This window comes from Macrobrachium rosenbergii, chromosome 6, assembly GCF_040412425.1.
Source record: "Macrobrachium rosenbergii isolate ZJJX-2024 chromosome 6, ASM4041242v1, whole genome shotgun sequence".
Lineage (NCBI taxonomy): Eukaryota > Metazoa > Arthropoda > Malacostraca > Decapoda > Palaemonidae > Macrobrachium > Macrobrachium rosenbergii.
Genome location: NC_089746.1, coordinates 54,951,415 through 54,979,011, shown reverse-complemented (window position 1 = coordinate 54,979,011; position 27,597 = coordinate 54,951,415). Strand labels below are relative to the sequence as shown.

General features: G+C 33.4%; 1 protein-coding gene across 19 annotated transcripts in view; it reads right to left on the bottom strand.

Moving 5' to 3' along the window:
• The window catches only part of IKKepsilon (I-kappaB kinase epsilon), a 54,532-nt gene that overhangs the window by 629 nt on the left and 26,306 nt on the right, over positions 1-27,597 (bottom strand). For 11 of the 19 annotated variants that reach the window (XM_067105850.1, XM_067105858.1, XM_067105857.1 and 8 more), the window contains 10 exons: positions 25,305-25,491; positions 24,959-25,138; positions 22,325-22,530; positions 21,732-21,885; positions 20,620-20,839; positions 20,397-20,471; positions 10,950-11,151; positions 7,752-7,890; positions 4,812-4,998; positions 3,118-3,227 (listed from right to left, as the gene is read on the bottom strand). In XM_067105850.1, the coding sequence (XP_066961951.1) occupies positions 3,118-3,227; positions 4,812-4,998; positions 7,752-7,890; positions 10,950-11,151; positions 20,397-20,471; positions 20,620-20,839; positions 21,732-21,885; positions 22,325-22,530; positions 24,959-25,138; positions 25,305-25,491 (1,660 nt within the window). The remainder of the gene's footprint in view (positions 1-3,117; positions 3,228-4,811; positions 4,999-7,751; positions 7,891-10,949; positions 11,152-20,396; positions 20,472-20,619; positions 20,840-21,731; positions 21,886-22,324; positions 22,531-24,958; positions 25,139-25,304; positions 25,492-27,597) is intronic. The other 8 variants (XM_067105864.1, XM_067105862.1, XM_067105866.1 and 5 more) reach the window with 1 other exon arrangement.

The following is a 27,597-nucleotide window of genomic DNA, read 5'->3' as shown; positions in this document are numbered from 1 at the left end:
TGCAATGAAATCCTAGCACTAATAAAATCAAACATATAATGGGACTGCAGGGGCATCTACATATCATCTTACTAAACTGTCTTTTCCCAGTTGGCAAAAGCTCAGAGCTGTCCATGAAAGGATATGGTGTAGTCTTCTCTGGAGCAAAAGCAACCATGGTACCATTACAAAGTTCTAGGTCATAAAAATCCAAAACAAGAGAAAAGGCTGAAAATACATTAAACTCTAATATTCACAGGTAAGGGGTCAAAATTTATCTAATATTTACAGGTAAAGGGTCAAAATTTATCATCTAAAAATCAGAAAACTTTACAGGTTAACTTGCATGCTTCTAAATAGGAGCCAAATATAAGAAAAACAAAACTTAAGATAGAAAAATACCGAGAGAAAATTTTGTGAATAGAACTTCCCAGCTACAGTAAGAAGGGTAGTTGAGGGAAGGAGGAGGACACCAGCTTAAACACCCTGGGAACTTACCTTTGTGAAGGCCAATTTACTTTCCTGGTTTTAAGCATTTTTCAACCAAATATATACACTTGAAAAGCTCGCTACAAAATAAAACATAAATAAATATGTCAATGGCCATTTAAAACACCCATAACATCGAGGCTGAAATGAACACTTCACCAATATATTAAGTTAGAAAACTCAATTACATTATATAATGTACTAAACACAACATTTGTAAACAAAAAATATTTCTATCAACATACACCTCTGCTTTTTTTTTTTTGCACAAAGATACACTTGGCTAAAGCTGGACATACAAAGACACAGAAGATATTGTGACTTTATGCAGAAGACAACTAAATCAGAAACTGACGTCAACAAATATTTTAGACAAAACACCCAGACAACATTCTTAAGTGGTCTAACTACTTTGGGGAAAAAATATCATAAAAAAACTATTGGAAATTAACTTTATATATAAATGCTACAAGTTATTGTTGTTTTTATGTATGAGCATAAATGTCCCCAATAATGCAGTCATATAATCATGATGTAATATGCAATATTTCCTATTTTGGTTTTAGCAGCCTCAATATTTGGTCAATATAAACGAATTTTTGTTGTGAATATTTTGAAAGTGTCTAAATGCTTCATTATAAAAAGTTTTCCTTATTTATCTAAATGCTATATAGTGTGGCCAAATTATTAAGCACACCTAAATGATGCCACAAAATAATAAGTTACAGTGCATTTGCATTAATTTTCTTTTTATATTTGGAAATACCTGTATGTAGCCATTCAACTGCCAAAGTAATATCAACAGAATGCCAAAGTTTCAATAAAAAGAGCACATTGGATTTTCTATGAATATTTGATTGTGCAGAAATTTCATTTGATATATTGGACTTTAAAGTTTAAAGGGATTTGATGGGGCTGGGTATGGAGCGAAATCACTGTGATATTCTCTCCCTTTTTCTTTCTGAGAGCAACTTAAGTCTCATTTACTGCATAAATCCTGTGTTCCTATGGTTGCCACCATAACAACCAGAGTTGCCAAAAGTGCTGGATCTTTAGTTACTGCATGTATCCATGCTATTCAAGTATCATGTTTCTACAAACCAACCTCTAAACTGACACTTTCTAGCATTTTAGCCCACTTCGGTATCCAAGGTGTCTGATAACTGGTATTACAGTAGTTTGGTTGCTCTTCACTTACTGATCTTTCTATCTCCTTCCTCAAAGATGGCATATTCTAATTAGGATCAATCTGCTACAGTAAGGTTAGTATTGTCTAGGAGAGAGAGCTTATACTTTTTACTTCTAAAGATAACCTCACATTAAAATGATGAACATTCCACTTACTTTTAATCCCACATAACAATTAAAATAGAAATATATTTCTGTTATTATTCACTATCATCATCATAAATGATTTCTAAAATTTTCATTTTGTGGTGTCAACCATGAAATGTGTTCTATGGACTACTGTATGGCCTTTTTGCTTAAATTCCCATCAGGTCTAGGTCTCCATCTATAACCTGTGCCCAAGATTTTCTGGTCATAAAAATATTATCCTAAGAGATAAACAGCATCCAGCAATCTTTTTTTTTCATATTCATACAATCCTTTAAAAGCTTTATATCTGATTAAAAGCTATCTCCTATCCTCTGGTCTATTTCATATACAATATACAAAATTTAAAAAAATTAATCAATAAAACTCAACCTTTTACACAGCTGATTTTAAAAGTAAAATAACATTTACTGTTTTGTAAATGCCAGGTTCTGTTTTTGTTATTACTAGATGACTAAGAGAGCTTGCAACAACTCATGTACATGTAACTAAGAAATTATATAAAATCTAAATTGCGAGAGATACCCTGCTAATTCTATATGCAAAAACGAGTAACAATGAATGTAGATCTCAGCAATGCAGAAAATATGACAGTAATATGAGTACAGTATTTACAAAGTCCAATTTTCTGTGAAAGTGGTTTCTTCAACTACCTTACTTGGACAGAAGATATTATTCATTTTGCACTGAAATGGGCAAGAAATTTCAAAAATACAGTTATGACTTTTGTGGGTACACATCCACATAGCAAAACATTAGGGTTAGGTATACTTTGTTTGCTCTTATATTTCATGAGGTGCGACATTACTGTCTCCCCCACACTTCAGCCTTTGTGGAATGGTAATATGATATAACCTTACATACAACAATCATTATTCATGGAGGGGTTAACAATAGCTGGCAAAAATCACTCAACATGCAAAGCAAACACGAAGACAAAAACAAATGAGGGTTAGTGGTTAAAATACACTACAATTCATATTCAATGCAATCAAGAGATGAGTAGGAATGGAACAATTGCTAGCATGAAGCACTAACCAATACCGTTCTTAACATTCCTAGGCATACATTACTTATAAAACATTAGGTAAAGTAATAACCAAAATTTATCTGTATGCCTTCAAACAAATGACCATAGGCAATATTAAAGCACAACTACACTAGTTCATTGCAAAGTTCCCTTAAATACTGCATAAAATGTTTAAGTTACACCTCAACATGACTAAACAAAAGCAGAAACAAAACAAACCAAAAGAAGAGACTATTAAATTCCAATTTTCAAAAAGCAACATGCTATGGTACAGTATTACTTACGACAGTTTAACTTTAGCTTTGTTTATGTCTTCTTTCTTTGACTTCTGACTATCTTTATGTTTTGTACTATCTCCCTGTTCATTCTGTTTGTTTTTACCAGAATCTTGCATCTGAAATTAAGAAAAAAATAATTTTGCATTTTTCTTGGTAACTAACTATGACTTGTCTGTCCCACTTCACCTATAAAATACAAATTCTTGACTATATACTGTACAGTATATATGATTTATGCTTCAATGTACGTCTTAACATGGGAGAAGAATTTTCTGATATCCTGGAAGAATTTCAACCATTCAGCAATCAGGGTAACACAGAAGAACCTAATTAAGATTAAGATATTTCTCTACTACTTTATTTCAACAATGTGCTTTTATAGCAACAATTTCCAACAAAACTTTTGTGAAGATTTCTATGGTACTGTATAATAAATACTAGTAACCAGAAAGGCTGGATAAAAACAGTACTAGTAACCAGAAAGGCTGGATAAAAACAGTACTAGTAACCAGAAAGGCTGAATAAAAACAGTAGTAAGATTATAATCAATGCAATAACTTCACCACCACAGCAATATAATAAGAATAAGATATGCTAAGTGACATAAGACTAGGTACATCCTGGCACATTCTACCTTACAACACAGTTCTAGACCACCATCCTGGATCCTTTGTGAAACATTTGGTTTGCAAGCAACTGTGGGGCAACTTACTTTTCTAAAAACCTCAATAACAAAACAAATACCAGTTGTAGCTTAAGAGATGCTTTACTGTATTAATACTGACAGGAATAAATATTCAATGATTTAGTGTCTGGGAATAGAAATTTGAAAACTAATAGATATTTGTTTTAAAATCTCATATGTCATAAAGACTGATGATGGATTATTTTGTAACCCTTTATACAATCCCTGCAATAACAGGTCAATAAAAGGATAAAACACTGCTGAGTAAAATCTAAAAAATACACATAAATGTTCAAATTTTATAATAGAAAAATAAATGTACTGTAACTGAATAACTGTTACAGTAATCCTGAGACTAGCTTAAGATAATGTCTACTGCAAATACTTGCAGTATGTGCAAAAAAGAAAATACTGTTATGGTAAATAAATTTAACATCTATAAAAGAGAAATGGACACACAATAAACAAAATAAAAACCTTGAAGGAAATCTTCAATGAGAGAGAGAGAGAGAGAGAGAGAGAGAGAGAGAGAGAGAGAGAGAGAGAGAGAGAGAGAGAGAGAGAGAGAGAGAGAGTGTGTTTAACAAAAAACTAATTAATCTTTAAAAAAATAATTAATCTTGGTTTAAGATTATAGTTTCATCAGCAGCAAATTTATCACAAAATTATAAATACTGAAAAAGAATTAATTTCATCAGCAGCAAATTTATCACAAAATTATAAATACTGAATTTCACAACAGCAATAACAGCAATACTTACACTGGTTTAGAAGGTTTCTTTCTATGGTCAGGCAACGCACTTTTTATCTTCATCAACAAGCAGTATTAAGAACTATTAGAATTACTTTACAATGAAATAAGACAAAACCTTTTACAGTTAATGTCTAGAGTTAACCTTTAATAAATATCAAGCATAATAGCCTTCTGTTAAAACAAAAGAGAAAAGTAATTAATAATACTGTACCTTGTGTATCATATCTGTTCAAAACTACACAATATTCAAATTCACTTTACCTCTGCCTGCAATATTGGATCATCTTGTAACTTCTTATCCTTAATAGCTGCAAGTAACTCCGAAAGAGTTTGATGGTATCTCTCTTCTGTATCACTTAATGTGGCTTGGAAGGATGTGAGTAGTGCTTCATGTTTTTGTACATCAGTTTCTTCAATTTCCAACTGCACTCGCTGAACTTTTGCTACCCTATAGAAAGAGTGAAAGAAAACATACTGCAAAATGATACATCGAGCAACCTCACTGGGTCTACTGAATATTTCAAAAAGTGACAGGAATAAAATGCAACAAGAAATATATACAAGTACAATAGATGCAGGAGACTAGGTACCGAACTGCCATTTAGATTAACCATAACACAATAAAAATGAGAAAATTTCTGATATCTGCATAATAACAGGGTCTTTCAAAGAACTGACAGAAGGATAATCAGGCAGCCACTGCACATGGAAACCAACATCCATTAATACCATATAATATTTCAGCAATGTAACACCAACAAATCACCTTTCATACATACTTTCACATTTTCAACAGCACAGTATATTGCTCATGAGCCTAATAATTTAAAATGAAGTCAGCCCTGGCTAGAAGATTGTTTGATATGTAATTTTTTACTAAACTTATTCACTTCTTCAAAACTCCATGCCTGCCAAGCAGCAGTTCCTTCAGTTACATATGTTTTGGCTGTACATGCTATGTGCAAAATCCAAAGCATGTTTGTCAGTCTTCGTCCAGAGGTCAGCAGAGTATTCTAATATTTTTGGTTAACATGTAGTGCAAGCTTTGAACAGTTGTGTTTGTTGTGATTCAAATGAACTTGCAAGTGAATATGCTTACTGTGTTAGTCTTGCAGGTGATGAAGTTTTGAGAATTTCTTGAACATGCTTTCCAAGCAAAGTCTAAGTGTATGTGGTCAGGCTTCCAAGCCTAAGAGGGTGTCCTAGGACCTGGGACTTAATTTTTAATGCTAAGTTGTATGCTGTGCATTGGATATTGGCAATGACACAGTGAAGGCACTTAAACCTTGTGTCACCGGGTCTTCAGAAGAGGGCAACAGTATTGCTACAAATCTCACTGTATTCTCCATGGCTGCCAAGATTGTCACATGATACATGATCCTGTTACAGAGGAAATAGCAAGGCTACCATTTTCCAAACTTGGGATATAAATTGGAGGCAAGCTAGCTAATTTAACTTTCAAATCATACTGATGTAGGCCATATCTTTCTTTGCTGATTGCAGACCAAGTTGGAGCACTAGATAAGGAGATATTTTATGTAAGCCATGGTTACTCTGAGTTTTTCAATGCACAAGCTAATGTTTGCTTCCTAATGAAATATGGAGAAGCAAAGAGTGACAAAGTGGAGAGTGCAAAAAGGTTTCTAGAGATCCTGAAGCAGTGATCTGAGGTGGTAATGACAGGACCAAGCACGTCTTTAACATGGATGAGACAGGCCTATTCCACAAATGACATCCAGCAAGACTTTCATTTCCTTAGAAGTAAAAAACTGCACCTGGGTTCAAACACCAACCTTGGGTTTCTATCCTATTTTGATGGAGACTGAAGCAGATACCACTCCATATGCTATTCAAGAGAATTCCAGGACAACTTTGGGTGATCTTTAAGTCCATTTGAAGCCCTGAGTCACAAGAGCTATATGACTAGTTATGCTTTACCAGCACTTAAGAGTGGAAAAGCAAGCATGTCTTGAACATAAGCAAGATGGGCACCTTCTGGAGGATTATGGCATGCAAGACTTAAATTGCCTCTGAAAAAATGACTGCACAAGATTTTAAGGTTGCCAAGGAAAATATCACCCTTGCACATCAATCCAGTGTTAAAGTAGATCTGAAGAAGATCCTCTTGTCCATATGGCATTCAGTTAAGCCCTTGGTAATGAAGGGATTCACCACATAGCAATTTGAAATTTTGGATGACAAATTCTCAACCATAGCTACAAGGCTGGCAGTTATAAAACAAAATTACACACTCAACCAGTTCCTCCTCCTTGTAGATAATGCTCCTAATCATTTGAAGTCCTTGAAGGCAGGTGCCACAACCCTTGATGAAAATTATGTTGCTGGTCTGTTCAAGAGTCACACTGAGTTGCTAAGTAACATGGACATGACATAATAGAGCTTGAGCATAAGCATGCAGCAAATAACAACTAGCCCTGTGAAAAAAGGTAGAAGTTCTTAACGTGTTAGACAAGATGAGTCTTTGTGGAATCCTCACATGGTTTGTTGTTACCAATATTACACAGGAGGTTGATTAAACACCTGAAGTGTGGTAAAACTGCATCAATGACCTGTCAGGCTATCACGCCAATGATATGCTGAAGAAAAAATGAACATGTCTGATAACAGTTTTGGCAATCTTCATATCTCTTCTTACTAGCTATCCTTCTTTATTCAATCGCCCTTTGCTATCCATTGGACTCTCCATATCTTTCATTACCTGGCCTAAGGGCCTCTTCTCATCCACTGTCTCCATATCTATCATACCTCAAAAGTTATTGGACATGGATTTTGGTCATTATCAAGTATTTCCTTATTTTAGAATGCTTCTCATAAATTTCAACAGTTTCATGAAGTTTGACATTCTACATAAATTCAACATGTACAAGATTCTGGTCCATTTACACCAAATAAAGCTATGTTGCTATCAAGTCAAAACATGGGCTGCAATCAATTTACAAAATGAGATATTATAATTGATTTAGAAGACATCAAACTGCACTTAGACTCTAAATGTACATTGGCATATCAAACGTCAGATGGCATATAATAATTTAAAATACATCCATATTTTACTATATGAATGGTCAAGTTTACTATATGAATGGTCAACACGATGGAATGCATACCACTCATACAGCCATGGCAGACTGGACAACACTCTAAAATTGATACAAAATCAAAATGGACAAAAAGACTTACTTGCACCAATCAGCAAGGGTATCCGTTGTGTGGTGTAAAGTAGCTGTTACAGCGGCAAGCAAAGTTTCTAGACACTTAGCTGTTTCTTTCATCTTCATCTTCTCTAGTAAATGAAACTGTTCATCATTAAAGGTAAGAGCTGAAAAGTAAAACAAAACATGTTAGCTTTCCAAGTATAATACATTCTAAACTGAGAAAGTGATGTTATTCTATGTCAGTTATGAGAAATCACTTGCTTAGTTTGGTCCCACCCAAAATTCATATCCACTGATCTCACACCAACATAATAACATACTAGATAAAGAACTAATTTCTAATAACCTACAACATTTTTCTTTAAAAAAGCTCAAAGCTCCTCATTCAAGTATTATACAAACAGATAAAGCAGCTTGCATACTCAACTGAGAAAAATTTTGGTTTAGTGTACTGTAGGCAAGACTCCAGAAATAAACTCTTTAGGCTCTGCATAACAGTTTAAAAAATAAAAATATATTACTCTGTATTCAAGTACAATGTATATATAAATATACTTTTAACCAGATCACTTAGTTAACAATCTTAACTCTCTCAATGCTAGTAACTTGCTAATGATAGACTTTAGTTAAATTAAAATAATTCTTAGACTGTCAGCCTAACTCCTACAATATGCATTTATGAATGTTTGTTACAAAAAATTTGTGTCATTAACCAAGAAACAAATCTCACAAAGATTATTCCAGTGTAGCAAACATCTTCAATATATTTGTCACAACTATAAAATAAAACTGACATCCCAACATGTTTCTTAAAGACTAGTAGGATGGGCAACAAAATGGTCTTTCCAAGTTACTGCCAAAGGGATGCAAGAAAAGACTGAAAGGAAGAAAAGTGGGTTTTAACCCTGACGGATGTGAAAGACCTATCTCCTAAAATGATAAAAGTTTTAAGGACCTTGTAATCTAATGGAGGAGTTTGTCTCATGGATTAATGAGGCCACTTGCCAAGGTTAAGAATTCAGTAAAATGGCAGCAAAAATAATAGGGTATCTCTAGGAGGAAGGCATGAAATGAAGCCCCTCAAGTATGAGAGGAATAGTTCAAACAGGCCTATTTACATAAGCTTTAATAACCATGATTAACAAGAACTTACTTCATTTAAATAATAGACTCGACTTTTGGTACCAATTACAAAAACTGGGTGCTTTTCTTGAACAAGGTTGAAGTAGCCTGAAAACTTTAATGCCAATAAATGTAACAAGTTTACTAAACTTCCTGATTGAGGAATTGGATGAAAATGAAGAAAAACAGGTAGATAATAGAAAATTTGAAGCAATTTTACAATCCCTGTATGAAAGTTTCTTCATTTATTTCTGCTGCCTCAAATACTGCAATGTTAGCTAAGAACAGAGGCATCATATGAAATGAGAAATCCTGAAAAACAGTCACTGGTATGTAACCCTCACTATTCAAGAAGTTCATAGAATCAAAGTTTAACAGAACAACAACAACCAACCTGAGACTGACTGATGGAAGTTAATAGAGAATATGGAAGGCTGACCCACTGTCATATATATGAACTTTAGAAGTACACTGGAGGTCACTGATATAGGAAATGAATAGCTGAGAAAACTGAACTTTGAGGAACACCTCTAAAATTGTTTCTAGTAACAGACATTGTGGCATCAATAACTGATGCACAGTAGTTACATACAAAGCTAGAAATAAGCTGAATGTGCCAAAATTTTAAAGTAATTTGTATTTTTCCTAAGTACAGTATACAAACCATAGCCTCTCATATGTGGAATATCTCTTGCGGATGTGCTCAACAGGCCATGTACTGGCTTAACAAGGGAGGTACCCAGGTGGAGATGGGGGAAAGGGAATGCCCATTCTCTCCCACCAACGCTACCCATTGAATAATAAGCTCACAGAGTAAGGGATTAGAGCAGAGAGAGAGAGAGAGAGAGAGAGAGAGAGAGAGAGAGAGAGAGAGAGAGAGAGAGAGAGAGAGAGAGAGAGAGAGAGAGAGAGCTAACAAACCTTTGTTCTAGACTGTCAAATGACTTTGGAAAATCAAGAATGGGAAAAAAATAAGATTCTTCAAATTTCTACAAAGATGATCAAACATCACCGAGATAAAAGAGAATGTCACCAGTACACCCTGATTTGTGGATGCCACACTGGTGGCCTAAAAGAAGGGAGTTGGACAAGCTACTTTGAAAAGTGATAGCGCACTGATTTCAAATACTTGGGCATTACTAAAACCCCAAAAATAGAACGTTAGCTGGATATCTCAAAGTAAATTAAATTGAGTACACAACAGTTATGCAATGCTCAAAAAACCATTAACACTCCATAGGCAGGCAATTTCATAAAATGACACATTTTTAATAAATTTGTATTTTTCATGACTAACAGACCTATGGTCATAGCCTGAGGATGAAATCTTCTATCGCCACCTGGAAACTGGTAAAAAACATATACAATTGTAGAACAAGGTATTGGTGGCAACAGGGTTTGGCCAATTGGATGAGAGAGGAGGCATCAGCCGACGTCGCTTCAACCGAGTTTCTTCCAGCCTAGGGAATCACTTTGAGGGGTGGCAAGAGGTAGGCAATGTACGTTAAGAAAGTAGGTTTGTAAGCTATGAATAATAAAAAATAATAAAAAATTTGTAATTTGTTCATACACTGAACAAACCTAGGTCTTAACGTGAGGATACACTCACTTTTGGTGGGAGGAAAGGAAAGTCTTGAACCAACTGGAGGTTCAGCACATCTGGTCTCATTTCCTGGTTAGGCTAAAGCAGAGGAAGGACACATATGCCCCTGACTTGTCAGATAAAAAGTTTCCCAACCTGTCAGACTACTGGGCTAATACACAATGTGGAGGAACATTTTATAAGAAGAAGTTAAAGAGCTATATCTGTTCAGAAAACAAACCTATGTTAGCCACCAATTTGTTTACCATCATTCCTCTCTGTCCTTGTCAGAGAGAGGAAGGGCTAGGTTCTGCATGGAAATTATTCAAGTCTGAATAAACTTTCTCAAACAGAAAGGCCACTCACTAACCTGTATCTAATCAGTTCCACCTCATGATGGTATTTAGTGATTTATTAACCTTGCCTACTGGGTGATAGAAGTTTCAATATGAAAATTGCTTGCTACAAGAGCACGATATCATCTAAATAATCTAACATTAAACAGAATAGTGTACTTACTTCTGGCTGCTCTATCTCTCAGTAAATGTTGCCATGATTCCCTGAGCTTGGTAACATATGTTGCAGCTTTGTTAGGGGCTCTTTCTACAGCATTTACATCATTCCCTCCCTGCTGCCACTGCCGGCTCAATTGTCTTCCGCTAACCACTCTCTCGTGAAGTTGATTCACAACAGGTACTATACTATACAAGGAATCTCGGACCTGTAAGACATATTCATCAAAAAGTCTGCACCATATTCTGTGGCTTTTAGTTTTGTACAATTTAAAAGACACTATAACCTAAAAAAAAATCTATCAATATGGTATGAATGACAGTAAAGAACCCTTAGAGCCATCAACCATAGAACTGAAGCAGAGAAGCAATACTACTTGTATCACAAAGCTTTCTCTGGAAAAACCTCAGAGCTCCTGTTCTGTCTTTACACATCTCTTTGCGGCTGAATCTGACCCCACCTATGAGTGATGCTTTGAAAACTGTGATCAATTTGTAACTAGCACAAATAAATTGGTTTAGAACAATAGTGTCAAGCTAACAAATATGGCACAACTGCTGCTTTTGTTATATCTAAAGCCCCATAACACTTGAAAAGCCTCTTTGTTCATGTTTGTCTGTCACTTATTCTTCTTCACTGACAATAGCATAATTACTCGTCTCCATCCTACAACAAGTCTCTTCATATATCTTTTAATTAATATTTCGCGTGTTTGAATGGAAAAAAAAAATTAAACAGCTGTTAAAACTAAAAACATTTACAATAACTTTTGGATTAACGTTCACACAGACAATACGAATTGCCAAGCATGGAAAATTTAAAATTACTCTACTTAACAAAAACCATAAAAGGTCATGTATAAAACTAGCAGTCTCATTATCATATTCATCGTCATCTTCAGATGTTCCACCCACAGGGTTAGATGTGAAATGAGCGCTCTCTTCTTTAGTTCCCATCTGATCTAGGTCTATAACCTTTCCCATTATTTTAGGTCCCTCATATTTGTCTTCATTTTTCTACTTTCAATCCAACTGGTTTTCTAACTGATAGTTCCAATCATCTCAAACTTTGAGATCTCAGGTTTACTTTCTAGCCAATAAAAGCATCTCTCTACAACTTCATTTGTAATATTCCCATCACATTCCACTCATGAATCTCAATATTTTGTGATCAAATCTCTTCAAATCCTTGCATTTTTTGTTAAGTGCCCATGTTATTATTGCATGATGTCATAAAGGCCTATCCACACACACACATTCTGGCACTGTTTACTAATTGGATACTCGATTTATCACTGGTCGAGCTGGACCTAGTGGTAAAGGTCTTATCCAAAACATTTATTCTTGGCTTGTTTACTAACAGGATACTCTTACTTACCACTGGTTTACATTCTACTGGTGGTTTAACTCTCTTTACATTTCAGCTAGGGTATTACTATGAATAGTAATCTTAACAGGTTGGTTTTAATATCTGGTATCTAAAATTTATGCTTATCACAGTTTCACATTTTTGTTTTAAAATTAAAACAGTAATAAAAATTTGACTAAAACAAAAAAGATCCTAAATAAATCAGATTAGGCCACTCAGGAGCTCTGTATGGTTGCATAAGTAAATGATTTTTTTTACAAATACAGTGCAGCATACAACTACAAGAGTCTCACACACAAAAGATAACCACAAACCCAACCACCCCATTTCACATTAAACACACACATTTTTGTATGGTCTAAATGTCATTAATGGTCCTCCCAGAGTAAGTTAAAACTTACTATTTCATATGTTTTAGGTTACCGGATGTTAATTTCACCTATATTTAATGGACAAAACATCAGATAAACATTCCTTAATATTAACATTATTCTTAAAAAGGAATTTTCAATATATGGGGAGCAAAATATTTCATTAAGAATTGTATGGTATGGGGAGCAAAATATTTCATTCATTAAAATGTATGGTAAACAAACATACGTAATATACTGTATGGCTTAAACTAGTATGATGAAACTCAAGACTGGTTAAAATAAATGAATAACTACCACTACTACAAACTCACCATGCTTTTTACAAGTTCCCTTACATTATGTAAAAACAGTATACAATATTAACTTTTTCACAAATTATTACAGTATTATTATTATTATTATTATTATTACTATATATAGACAGTAGATCCTCTTTAATGCATGTAGTACTGAAGGTAATAGCCGCATCAGCTGCATTCAATTTATACAGAGTTTTCATGATCTTTCTGAGAACTGATTTTTCAGGGTTACTGCATTCTGCCAGTAACTTGCCAATGTTTGTCATTAGGGTTCCTGCATTCTGCCAGTAACTCGCCAATGTTTGTCATTCTTGGTGAGGAATAAAACTAAGCAAGTTTTGCAACTGCTTTTCTCTCCAAGAATTTCAAATAACAGCAAGTTACTGGCAAAATGCAGTAACCCTGAAAAATCAGTCATTAGAAAAATTGAGAAAACAATATCACTTTTTTTTATTATTATTAATATTATTAATTACAATTATTATTATTATTGTTATTGTTATTATTATTATTATAATTATTATTATTATTATTATTATGATGAAGAACAGTCTTTATGGATTTGAAGACAAACAACAATGTCAACAAACTATAAAGATAAGGATCAAAAAGATTTTTTCTTATGTATTAAATACTGATAAATACAATTATAAACCTCGAGCTTTATGAGGACTACTGTCCTCAAAGAGGAAAAAAAAAAAATTACAGGTACATGCTTGAAATGCGGGTTTGGCTAGTCCCTCTTACTACTCAATCATTCTAGTTCGTTTTGGCTATGCTGCCCATCTGTTACTCACAGGGAAATGGAAAGGGTCCCTGTTAATCCTGGACATGGGTCAGGTCAGGAGGTCAGGTATCAGGCACATCACAGTCCAGAGGTCTAGGTCTGGGTTTCTAGCTTCTTTAACAAGTCCAAAGAGTTTATTTTATCTGAAGACATAGGTGGCACTTCCCTTGTCAAAAACTTGAAAGATCTGCTTCCAGCTATTATTGATATTTAGTTAATAATGAACTCATGGTAGGCTGAAACAAATCCTTTAATGATCTAGATATGGTCTAGCTAAGTAGTCAGAGAAACAAACCTTTCAACACTCATTAGGAAAGATAAAAATCCAGCCTTATTCCCTGGACTGATGAAATGCCAATTACCAGACCTGTGTGACCCACACTTGGGATTAAACCTTCTCCTCTTGCTTCCTCCCATATGTAAAGTGGGAAGCATAACCAAAACATACTAGAATGATTAAGATAGTTAAAAAAAAAAACAATTAAGCAGGAACCTGATATAAAGAATATATAAAATTTTGATTGTTTCATTCCCTCTGACAGTGATGACACTTTTTCTTGTAAAGCATAAGGATTTTAAACAAGATTTTTTGGAGGAGACCCAAAACTTGTCCGCAGTAATACAAACTCCGTTCTGGCTGACTTCTTCTATGCTTACAAATAATTTTTCTGTTACTACTTGCAGCAAATTTATTTTTCATGATACAATAATGAGGTTGGTTTCATCCTGAAGCTGAATAACCGTACTTTATTGTGCTATCTTTAAATAGTTAAGATGACAAAATAACAGTCAAAATGGTGCACTGACGTTAGCAGAGGACAGAAACTTATTTTTCATGAATGAAAATTTATTCTCTGCACTAAGAAATATAAAAAAATACGTTAAATTTCATTTTCAATGGTACAAAATAATTAAGACAGGAAAACATGGGAAAATTTGCAAAAATGTTCAAGATTTTCTATTTTGAACTGATTCAAAGATAATTTTCTTTGAACAGCTCCTACTTTCAAGAGAGATAAACTATCCTCCAACACACTTTGGATATCAACCAAACTCTAACGAACATGAATGTATTTTCTTATATAATTTTTTACAGAAGATATCATTTAATATTACTGGAAAATTCCAAGGGATAAAATCTGCATGTATATCTAACAATATATCAAGATTTAATATAAAAGAAAAGTTCTGATCTATTATTATTATTATTATTATTACTTTTACTATTATTATTATTATTATTATTATTAATTAAAAGTTTACCAGCACATCACATTTTATAAAAACAGACCAGAGTCAACAGTTGAATACATGGAATTTATAATTTACTAAAATAACATCTGTAATTCAGGGCACAAAACCAAAATCTAGTGAAATAATTGCATCTACAGTTTGATGCAGAGTGGAATTTAGTAAAGCACCAAAAACAGCCTTAACTGAAGACAGTGCAAGTGCAGATAAAAATTTTTTCTCATAACTGGCAGTCTTAGTTGCTCAGTATGATCAGTGATAATATGCGCTTTCCCAGTACAGTAGCTTGGTATGCAATTTTAAAAAAGTGAAGTTAATGTTGGGTCTGAAATATAAGGAAATTACATATTTGGTAATATGCTAACTGAACTGGGAATTATTCCATAACTTAACATTCATTTTCGGGATACGTAAACTATAGTAATAATGATAATGCACTAATACCAATTTGAGCAACACTAGTAAATTTAATGTTTTTAATTACACTCTCAATATATCTGCCAAAGATCCTTAAATAATGTCATAGGACTGTGAGCAAAACTTGAACATAAATGAAATCTAAAGGTTATTTTAAAACCTTATGTACCTGAAAAAATGGTTAAATGTCCTAAACCAATGCCAATGCTTAAATTATGAAAGCTTCCAAGAATACACCAGTATTTACACCTTCTATGCCATTATGAAGGACATGAAAGCCTTCATACAGTGTGTGTGTATTACTATTATACTACAAAAGGCATGGTAACCATGAAAAGAGAAACTATTTTGAATTTTAGAATGAGTACATATATGTAAAAATGCATATTACTGTAATCCTGATGTTAGTCACAAAAAGCAGGTTTCTGTTAGGCACAAAAATTTAAAATACTAACACAGCTACTTATAATGCATAAGCTTTTCATTTGAGCAATGACTAGTGGTAATACTGTACTTAATGCTTATTGCAGATGTTATTATTTTACTGTTAAATTATATTTCCTATACTATTATGCTAAATGGTTATAAGCACTGCTGTATTAGTGGGTATTTTAACCAACTACTGTAAACAGATTACTTAAGTACAGTACACTGGTTTCTTTCCATAGATATCACAATCATAAGAACTGCTAAGTATGAATCATATTCTATCCTCTTTTTCAAAGAAAAAATAACTCTTATAAACAAATTTGTTATTCAACTCCACATAAAATAGTGAGATTCAACATGTTACCTAAAATAGCTTAAATATCTTTGAATTATTAATTTTTCAGTGTTATTCAATTACAGTTATTTACACCATAAAAGATAATACATTTATATCACTGTTATTTTCTTATTATGAAGCCTGTTTAATACATTTATATCACTGTTATTTTCTTATTATGAAGCCAACAGACTTATTGGAAATTTATAATTTCACTCACATTCTGGGATATTCTCACTCCTATACACACTGAATCTGAATGGGAACCAATGCCTTTCAGGTTAAAGTGAGGTAGCTATACACAACACTATGTGGAGGTTTAAAAGTCTATTCCAGGTTCTGAACAGATTTAAATCCTACTTTGTAGTGTTGAGGTGGGGCTGAATCACTTTAATGTGTGAACTAATCACCAGAAAGATTTTGTTATTCTATGAGAACTTAAAACGAAAGGTAGATTTAAATTAGTTACACAGCTCATTACTATTAACTAGTAGTCAAATCACACTACTGAGGTAATTTAATTAGCTCTCACAGTTACAGTATATAGATGAAAAGTGAAAGGCATTGTCAAGACATCTAGCACCATCTAGAGTGTTCCATGGCAAGTTGCACTTTAAGTGGTACCTCTCTAAAGGTACAATGCACTAAAATGTCAACATGTCTTGCCATACACTGCTGCACTTTTGTTCTGGCTAAATATTTTTTAGCAATACTAAAAAATAAAATCTATTACACTAAGAAGGCCACTGCGATATGGTTTCAAAGAAAATTGATTTTATACTGATGATTTTTAATCTTACAAGCTTTCATTTCGGAATTAGTTATCAACATAAACACTCCCATTATGGGCAGCAAACCACCACCACTTCTTTTTAATTTACAAATTTTATATTTCTATTTTTACTGATGCCCACACAGTCATTTAAGGGCAGGCAAACTGAGAACTGAATAACTGTTGGTCATACCAAAGCAGTGACTAAACCAGGAGTAAAGCCTCTTTCTATTGGAATGGGATATAGATTTTAGGCCAAAGGCCAAGCACTGGGACCTATGAAGTCATTCAGTGCAGGAAAGGAAATTGAGAGTAGGTAAGTTTGAAAGGTGTAGCCTCTTTCTATTGTAAAAACTTACTTGTTCAATTTTTCAAATACTGTTTCATAATAATACTTCAGACAAGCCCTAGGACTCTATAGGAACTCAGTGGTAAGGTTTAAACTACTGCAATTTATAGCATGACAAAATCAAAATGTCCTCCATTTCACTGGTGCTGCTCTTAACAATCTTCTATAACCCCAAAAAGTTGCTTTCTGTAATTATATCCTGATGCAAAAGGCAAAATTCTCATAAAACTATTATACAATTACATACTCATTCTAGAAGTCCATTATTTAAAAGGAAAGGGTCTCCTTTCCCATATTTTCTTTCTGAGGAACTTGTGAGATAAGTATAAAGAAAGATAGATGATAATGTCATGATAAAAATAAAATAAAGCATATATGCGCAAATTTTTCCCCTAATAACTAATCAACTGGTCAATTCATGTACAAAGGACCATATATAACATGAACACTCTTACGCAAGTTCATTTTAGGTTTACTGGTGGCATGGGGAAAATCATAAAAATGCCTTTTTTTTTTTTTTTTTACACTATTTGTGATTAACATTTTTAATTGAAAGCAGCAATAAAGCTAGTAAGTTTCTTTTATAAAACATCAAAATAGCAACAAAGCAAATAGATATATTTTATATGTACCCACCACCTTTCAAAACAACAATACTGCACAAACCACAATTTCAATATCTGACCTTCATAAAACTATGCCCAAAACAAAACATTATTACACTACCAAGCAATGATTAGAACCTAGTAATAGTGATCTTAAAAATTAATTCCTTAATTTAGAGGACATATTAGCTTACAAACAAATAGCCTTCTTAAACACATAATTATCTCAATGAGATATCATCCTCAGATGTTCAATTCAAAATTGCTTACCCAACAAAAGAACTTTTAAGCAAAAGCTTTAGTGCAAATACAAAAAACAGGTTGTACCTCAGTTTGCATTCTCAAACACTTAAGAGTACTGTACTAGCTTTCTTACACAGGCAACAAACTGCAGTTCTTTAATAGACAAAGATTCCTTCTTAAGCTATTATCAACTTTGTGAATAAATATGATAATCACAGTTTAGTTAGACATTCTTAATGATACGATCCCCTCCCAAATACATAAACAACAAGAAAACCAATAGTCTGAAAAATATTCCAGTGCATGTATACTGGTGCAGATCTCTTGGGAACCAAAGAAGTGGCTGCCTTCCAATTTTACATTATCTGTATGATCCACGACTTTTCAATACAGATCTCTCTTAAATATCTGGGAGCCACAATGTTGATAACAACTAAAACTGATTGGGTTTTATCAGCATTGGTAATTGAGACTGCCACACTGAATATGTGAAAACAATCAAGGATGCAAGTGAACCTGCAACTGTTGTGCTAGATACCAGTGCAATTCCCTTTTCCCATCAAGTAATTGGGGCAATACTCATACTGACAACTAGGTCAAAACAATCATGACAGCACACATTTTCCCTCTCCAAGGAATAAAGCAAGGGTCTAATGTGGTAGGATTAAAAAACCTTGTGACAAGGTCTCTTGTTGAGCAGACCAGAGTAAAAGCACTGAATCAAAATGATTTCAACAACAAACCATCCTGCGATACCAACATCACTGGCAAAGAGCACAGAAAAACCAAAGTACAATATCTTAATAATAATTACTGAGGTACTAACAACATGACATATTAAGATGCACAACACATAAAAAAATTTAAAAAAACTTTTTAAACATGCTTTTATTAAAATGCACAAAAAAGTACAAAATATTTTTTTGAGACATCAGGACTTTCTTACAATTAATCATGTCTACAAAAATAAAGGTGTGGGTGCCAAACATGGAAGGAAATGCTACAAGAAAAGAAATATATTTTTTTATTTCTTGTAGCATTTCCTTCCATATGTGGCACCAACGCTTTTATTTTTGCAGACATGATTAACTGTACGAAAATCCTCGTCTGTCTCAAAAAATTATTTAGGACTTTTTTAGCGCATTGTAATAAAAGCGTGTTTTAAAATTTTCTATTTTTACATTTTTTATATTTTCTACTTTTTAGTTTTGACAAAAACTGTAACCGATTTATGATTTTAACTAAAAAAAAATTGAACGTGAAAAATCCGTAGAGTTATTAACTTATTCTTCCGACTCAAAGAAGGTATGAAAAATCCAAAGAGTTTCATACAAATCCTGAGATACTGGGAGTCACTAGAGGTCACTGCTGACCTACTGATCATGTAAGGTTGTATGTCACCGGGATTGAGTAACCATGCAAAATCTCAAGTCCATCGGACGAAGGAACAGGTAGAAAATTAAGTTACAAGTTTTGACCCAAAAAGACTGACAGACACAGAAGTCTAGTTAAATAAAAGCATGTAAAAAATATATAATGTTATATCCATGAAGAAAAATCCATATTAAATTAAAATGAAAAACAACATTCACTAAAAGAAAAATTAATGGTCAGAACACAAGAAACAAAATCGTAGATATTAGTTAACAGAAGAAAATCACTGATATGTCTGCTTACATTCAAGGCTAAAATGGTGATAAACCTGAAGAATGAGAGAAGACAACCTGGTTAGATATGCTTCAACCAAAAACCAGTTGATCACTAAGGATTCAGAATTCAGGGGGTTGGTTTATTCTCCAGATCTTGAAATAAGACTTCTGTTGAGTACAGTTTTGTAGTTTTGTTTCAACCTACACTTTTTAATTCCCATCTTAAGAACACAAGGGCAAAAGAGAATTATATCAGGGACTCACTGCAATATGCACATAATCCTGACAGAACCCAACAATTCTTACTGTTGCTGAAAATGACAATTACCATCCTCACAGCTAGCTAATGCATTCCTGTTCAATTAATGAATGTTAAGCTGATTAGAATCCACAAATGTCAGTTGACCTGCATACGAAATGAAATGCAACTACAGTACTATAGTATGAAATCATCACATGCACATAAAATGCTTTGTTCTTCTTTGCTAAAAAGCCACACAGGTTATATACAGTTTAATGTGCATCCTGTGTTAGTGCACATATGTCAAGAGAATATAAAATTTTCACACTCACCACCTTGTCACTCTCAGCTGTCACATTCACCAGTTCTTCTAGTCTGTCAATGGCCTGTTGTTGTGTGGAAGGCTCCTGAGATGTTATCAATACAATTGAACAACACATGACACTTTTTAAATTTGTCAGAAAATATAACCTATTGTAATAAAATATGATAATAAAGACTTGTCTAATGAAGGAAATATTCATGCAAAAATAAGAGTGTTCTGGATATACTTACAGATTTCTCAGCATCTACTTTATTATTAACTAGATCTTCTAGACGTTCACGGAGTGGCTGAGTGGTAGATTCCTGGTTACCGCCACACATCTGGGTAAGCATGAGAAATCTTCGATGGTTTGCAACCAACTGACTAAAACGGTCGCTAACTGCAGATGTGAGGGACTGAACATGGCCCATACGATTTTGCAATTTTGTGAGTTCTTGTATCATCACTTCTCTATTATCAGAGAAAGAAAAGAGAAAAATTTTCAAGCATAAAAATGGAACCACGTTAAATATAAACATACATATATGAATACACATATAATCTCTTCAGAATTCACATTGGATGTCATTAGCCAAGATGGTAGTTTCAAAACCTGGTTGACAGATTTATATGCAAAAAAAAAAAAATGGTGAAAGAACTAATGCTGCTCCTGCCAAAGTTTTGTCAATTCATCAACTATGTCACCATTCTTAACACATAACAACAAAGGTACGGCAGATACACCAAGAATATCTGAAGTGCGTCCCTCTTGTTAAGCATTTAAAATGGCACTGCATGATAAATGTGTGTGGAAAAGTATGTACCCTGTAATCTTTATATGATGTAATGCCTTGTTTAGACTCTCAAGCATAAAATGTAAGTCTGTGTTAATCGCTGGTTTGCAAATGTTCAAATTTTTAGTCTAGCCATTACCCATCAAAATCGGATAAAAACAAATCTACTAAAATCTAACCCTTCAGTTAAAAAACTATACTTATTTTGTCAAGAATATAAATAATTAACTAAAGATTTATTTTTAAAAACTTACCTCTCCATTATATAGCTTTTACTCCTGCTGGCGCAGAAGTAAAAGCTATATAATGGTAAGGTTCATTTCAAAAATACAGGTTTAAGCACATTGTGTGCGGGCTTTTTCAAAAACTTTATAAAATCAAGTAAATAAATGTTTACCTTTCTTAATATTACTAAAAAATAATTTATATGCAGTATTTTTATCTATATTCAAGGTTTAAGCCTTGCTCTACCAACTGTATATAATATGCTTAGCACACAAAAAATCAAACCAAATCTATGGCTGAAGAACACCACAACAAACTTTGGAATAAAAAGAGAAAGCACTTACATAAACATAAGAACACTGTATTCTGTCAAATGAACACATTTTGAAAAATAATCTATCTTGCGCTTGATGGCATGACCAGCTGAGCACATGGACTTCCCAACAGCAGCATCATGCTCTACACTCACCAAAGCTGGGAAACTACCAAACTTTGCAGCTGTAAGAGAGGTAAATATAAGAATTGTGATTCTCCATTTTCATAAATTACAAAAGTTTGTAGTGGTCTAGAATCTTGATCTATCATTATACCTACTACAAAAAGGAACAAACACTGCTTCAATAAATCAGAAGGATTTACACAAACACTGATAACTAGTTTGTTAGGGACAGAATATAACAAAAACAAAATCTGAAATATCTGTACAGTACTCTCCTTTGGAAGAGCCTTAAATGTGTTTTAATCAACTATATTTCTGTTGTCATGAAATTTCATCTCAAAATTAAATTACACTATAAAATCTCAAATCCAAATGTCTAGGAACAGGAATCTAAACCTTACAAACTGCTGCCTGGTTACTTTGGCCCTATCTGTCAAAGGATTTGAATTACTGTTTTTGTGTTCACAAACAAAACCCCACATACATCAAGGGTACTACCTGGTGTTTCTGGGAGGGTGAGACTGATGTCGTCATCCTGTTTTGAAAACAAAACTAAAGGTGTCCGTTGAGTAGTTGATGGGTATGATGATGCTGGTTGCTCAGAGTCTACTAAATCATACAAGTGCTTATTATCATATAGGATAAGTTGATTGGCTGGATTCATATCTGTTTGCTCACAAATTAAGTACTGCAGTTCCTCATATCTGGAAGAAAAAAAAAAAAAATATTAAAAATATTGGTAAATTGAAAAATATTTCAAAACACTTGTGCTTTGTGTGAATGACAAAAGTTAATTAAAAAAACTAAACTTACAATATTATACAAAAACACTTAATTATATTCATTCATATATGCAGTAAGCAATAGAAACTGTTTACTGTATGTATAAAAGCACGTAAGTAAAATACAAGAAAAAAAAAAGGTGAAAATAGAACAACTTTTGTTAATACATTAAGGCACACTCTTCATAATAACAGAGTTCAGCATTATTTGCTTCTAAAGATAACAGATTTAATTCATATTACAGGACTCAAAATGTACACTGATGATTTTAAGCCTTATTCAATTAAGTATCAACACTACTTGTGTGATTTTACAATGTATAGTGTACTGTCCGGTAAGATCCTCCATGCTATACACCCTTCTAGAACACAAATTACCTTTAAGCAATAATTAAAGGCATTCACACTTTTGAAACTTGCACTAGACTTGTTCCAAAGATTTGTTTTTAAGTGAGAACTGAAAACTGGAGCAGGATACAGCTAAAAAAGGTGGACAGCTAGGTGATATGAAACTTTAGTCTACACATGAAAAGTAATAGACTGAAAGCAAAACAGCTGAGGGCCAAAGGGTCACTGACAAGACCCTTTAGTACAGTAAACCATGGGATAAATAAGGCACATGTAAGCAGTAACCCTTTAGGGCATTTATGACATAATTAACATGCACTTAAATACAAACAGCATGGGTATAAACATTACTATGTACAATAATGATTCTACATCTTCAGAGATCCTGCAGTTCTCATTAATGAACTATCAATCTGCATTCCAGAAATGTTTTTGTACCATTTCTGAGTTGTGTTTTCAAAATACTACTTTACAGATAATTAAATATAAACTAAAAAAAATCATAACTGGCATGCTTTACATTCAGAAATAGGTTGAATCTATATTCATGTTCTTATTAAAAACAATAAAGATGCTGATAAGTTAATCTCATGACTATACAATGCACAGTACTTTCTAATACCAGTTTTGTAACCTCATCAAACCTGCAATACTGTAAATGGCTACTTCAAGGAATGATGAATCTGATAACTAGAAATGGATCAAATGCTGAAGTGCTATGACTTACAGAAAAAAAAAACTCCATTTTGATGTCATTTTACCTCTCGTCTGATAACATACTGCACTTCAGTTTTTTAACGCAATAAATGTTGTACAACGTAACTGAATATTTTTTGTGTGACTATCTTACCTTTACACAAAAATATACCAATTCACAAAGGTGTTGTATGTAATCTCTGAATTCCATTCATAAAAAAATACTAAGTGCCATCCCAACAAAACTAGAAATTTGATTAAGAAGTCTAACTGAATTACTTTTAAATTAATGTGGGTTTAATATTTTAAAATGAAATATGAGAAATGAGAAGTCTTTAATGGAAGAATCAAAACTTTATCATACTTACTATCATAGACATTAATCAATATTAAACTATCACATTAATATTTTAAACTGAAATATGAGAAATGAGAAGTCTTTCATGAAGGAATCAAAACTTTATCATACTTGATATCATAGAAAGGCATTAATCAATATTAAGCTAAACTTAAAAATTTCATTAGTGCTGAGAGAATAATGCATTGTACAATGTTTGATGCCTTTACCTTCCGCTAAAAGATGTGCCTATCTTATCAACAACAAAACAATACATAAGCCTGCTAAACATGATTTTGTGAACCTACTGCTTCCAGTGTGTCCCAATCCTTTTTGACCTTTGACCTCTAAATAAGAACTTAACCTCAAATTGCACAACACACCTATCTCATATAGTTTTCAAGTTATGGCTAAGTTGACCTCACTCTGCTTATCAGCATCTTTGACCGTAAAAGACTTTGAACCTTGTACCCACACCATAACATACTGTATTCCCATCAGCTGTATTCAGTTTAAAATTTTTATCTTTAAATATATTAATCCTAAGTTAACCAAACAAATCAACAGACAGGTCAATAACAAAATCCTTTTGGACAGTAAATTGGGGGTATAAAATGTAACAGTCATAATCATCCTCATGTTTCACAAATACACCTGTTCTGCACACTGTCAATTCTTCAGTAGAAACGCAGGCATAACTGACATAAGAGGACTTCAGTTTTTATAATAATATATCTGACATACAAATAACTTTACTAATAAAAATAACATTACAGCAATATAATATAATCATATGACTTCAGTTATGAGGAGAGTAAAACAGTTATGACTTAGGGAACATACAGTACTGTAATCTTTGGTAATAGAGAAATACATATTACAACTTTTGTGCACAGTACTTAAACAAATTGAAAATAACTATTAATATAAACCGGAAAACTAAACACATTTAGGAAAGTGGATACATACCTGTGTTTCGGATCCATATATATTGTAAGTGGCTGAACTCGGTTCACATAGAAAACATGTGCTACTTTCCTACTAAGGATCATGGTGACTTCCTGGAAAAATCTTTCAAAGTTCCACATCCTTTGTGGATCCACTTCTAAAAGACCAGCTAACAAAGGAGTAACCAGCTTCCTAAGCCCCCTGAAATATTCAGTGCAGATATAGTTTATAAAATCAATATCCCAATATCCCTGACACAGTTATTTCAACCATAAAAAATTTCATGCTTGCAATTTCACATTCTACACAGCAAAAGTGAAGGCTGCATTGAAATTTCTTTCTTTTATGCAATAAATGTAAAACTTACAAACTAAGCTGGCACGTTTCAGGGAGCTCCGTACACCATTCAATTGGCCCATTTTCTGATGTCTGTACCCCAGATATAACACCAGGCTCCTTTTCAGTTGTGATGTGGTACATGGTTTCTTTATTTCGACGGCCTCCGTATGGTCTAAAAGGAAGCTGTCCAGTAGCTACATGGTACAATGTTACACCTGATACAAAAAAAGACATTGACAGTGAGAAAACTAAATTGTAGCTGATTTTTTAAGCAGTGAGAGACTCACTGGTTCTTTTGATATATAATAGATTTACTGTAATTTCAGTCAGCAAACCCACAAGTCATAATCCTAAAATTAATGCAAAGGAATATCATATTCCAAGGACCCTAACATTAACAACACAAATGAAACATAATTATTTCAAAACAATCTTCAAAGAAGAAATCTGGTGGAAGTTTTGTTGCAGCTGATAATAGTAATCAATGCATGTACATTGCTAGATCTGAAATGAAATATTTATCTTTTTATCACATATTACTCTACTGTACTTTTACTTCCAACACAGCTTTATCAATGATAACCCGCGAGTTGAAAATGATGGTTCTACCTCTGCCCAACAACCTCCCTCCCTGCCTAACTAAAAAAAAAAAAAACAATCTTTAAGGGAAAAATAAGATTACAGTATATTAAGAAAAAAACAGTTTTCTCATACCTAAATCTTGAAGTGAACCACAATCCTAACAAGACTCCACATTTAAGAATAATAAAAAAGACATTTTCTAGTATATAAGGGACCAAATACTTAGTGTCTGGATTAGTGTTTCCAACAGTATACATATACCCTACAATGGGTACCACTTACAGTGTGCCTTGCATCAATGGGTACCACTTACAGTGTGCCTTGCATAGCAAACTGTATACGGTACTAAAAGGTTATGCTGAAGCCCTCCGGCTCCAGCTGAATTGCCCTTGACCTTTTATTTTTTATTTGTTCCTTTTGGTCTTTTCCTACTTGGCTGTCGACTTTCAACTTTGTTTTGCCCCCAATTTCACTTATCATTCACAAATGAATACTTCAGGGGAACACTGTAAGAGTCTAGAAGTGGGCCTCAGTGATCTAATTAGAATTTTTTTTCATAATAATCCACTACTTACATACCAAAGAGTAAACATCTTGTTTATTCGTGTACAGTATGTCGCCCGTAATCCGCGTTCAGTGAAAATCTGCATTAAGCTGGTACCCCCACCTAAAAACGCTTATAACTGGCTATTATGATAGTTAAAACACCAAAGACCGCCCTCTAAAAATGCTTATAACTGCCTATTTTAATAGTTTAAACATCAAAATTTATCTTAAACTATCATCCTAAAACCCTTTAATATAATTTCAAAGTCATCTTACAACATTACCCTTAAAAATATATGGCTTACAGCTACATGTGAAAACTAAACTCATCCCCCCTACATTCAAGCACAGCCATCTTCTCTTATACAGCAGCCTACTGAAGCTGTCTCATTTTATTTTTTCAGATAGGGGAAGTATTGGGAATTCACAAGTAGGCAGATAAGGGAAACACTAGGAATTCAAAAGTAGAGTTAAATACTGTACAGTTCTTAAATATTTAAATATGAATTGAAAAATAATCTAAAATTATAAAAGCAGTCAACAGTGATAAAATATTCCCTTGTGTATGTACATGTTACAATGATTTACTAATTTTCAAATATTAATATTAATGTAAATACAGCAAAATATCAATAAAATGCTATTTCACTTACAGAATCCATTTATACTGTATTATTAAACTGATCTGTTATCATCGTAATATGTATAAAAAAAAGTGATCGTCCCAACATTTGTAACGTTTACATTCTGAGAACCAGCTGATTGAGCCTACAACTGAGAATTAGGAAAATAATTTTTTAGTTGCTAAAAGAAAAGAATGTATTAATGGAATTATTTTTAATTTTGTACAGAAAAGTTTATAATTCAGTACAGGCAGTCCCCAGTTATCGGCGGGGGTTCCATTCTCAGGGTGTGATGATAACCGAAAATCGCGGCTAACCGAAAATCGGTGCCAAAAATTGGAGATTTTCGTCGCTAGATAAGCACCATAAAACCAGATCGTTGTTAACCGAGCCCGCCATTAACTGGGGACTGCCTGTAATTCATATTTCACTGAGACAGAGAGAGAGAGAGAGAGAAGAACTGGTGTTTACAACTGAAGTCTCAGCACAGCAGCTGGGGACAAGACTTTGTTAAACCAGCTGGGGAGGACAGATTTTAAATATTTTTACGCTGATTAGCGATGAAACATC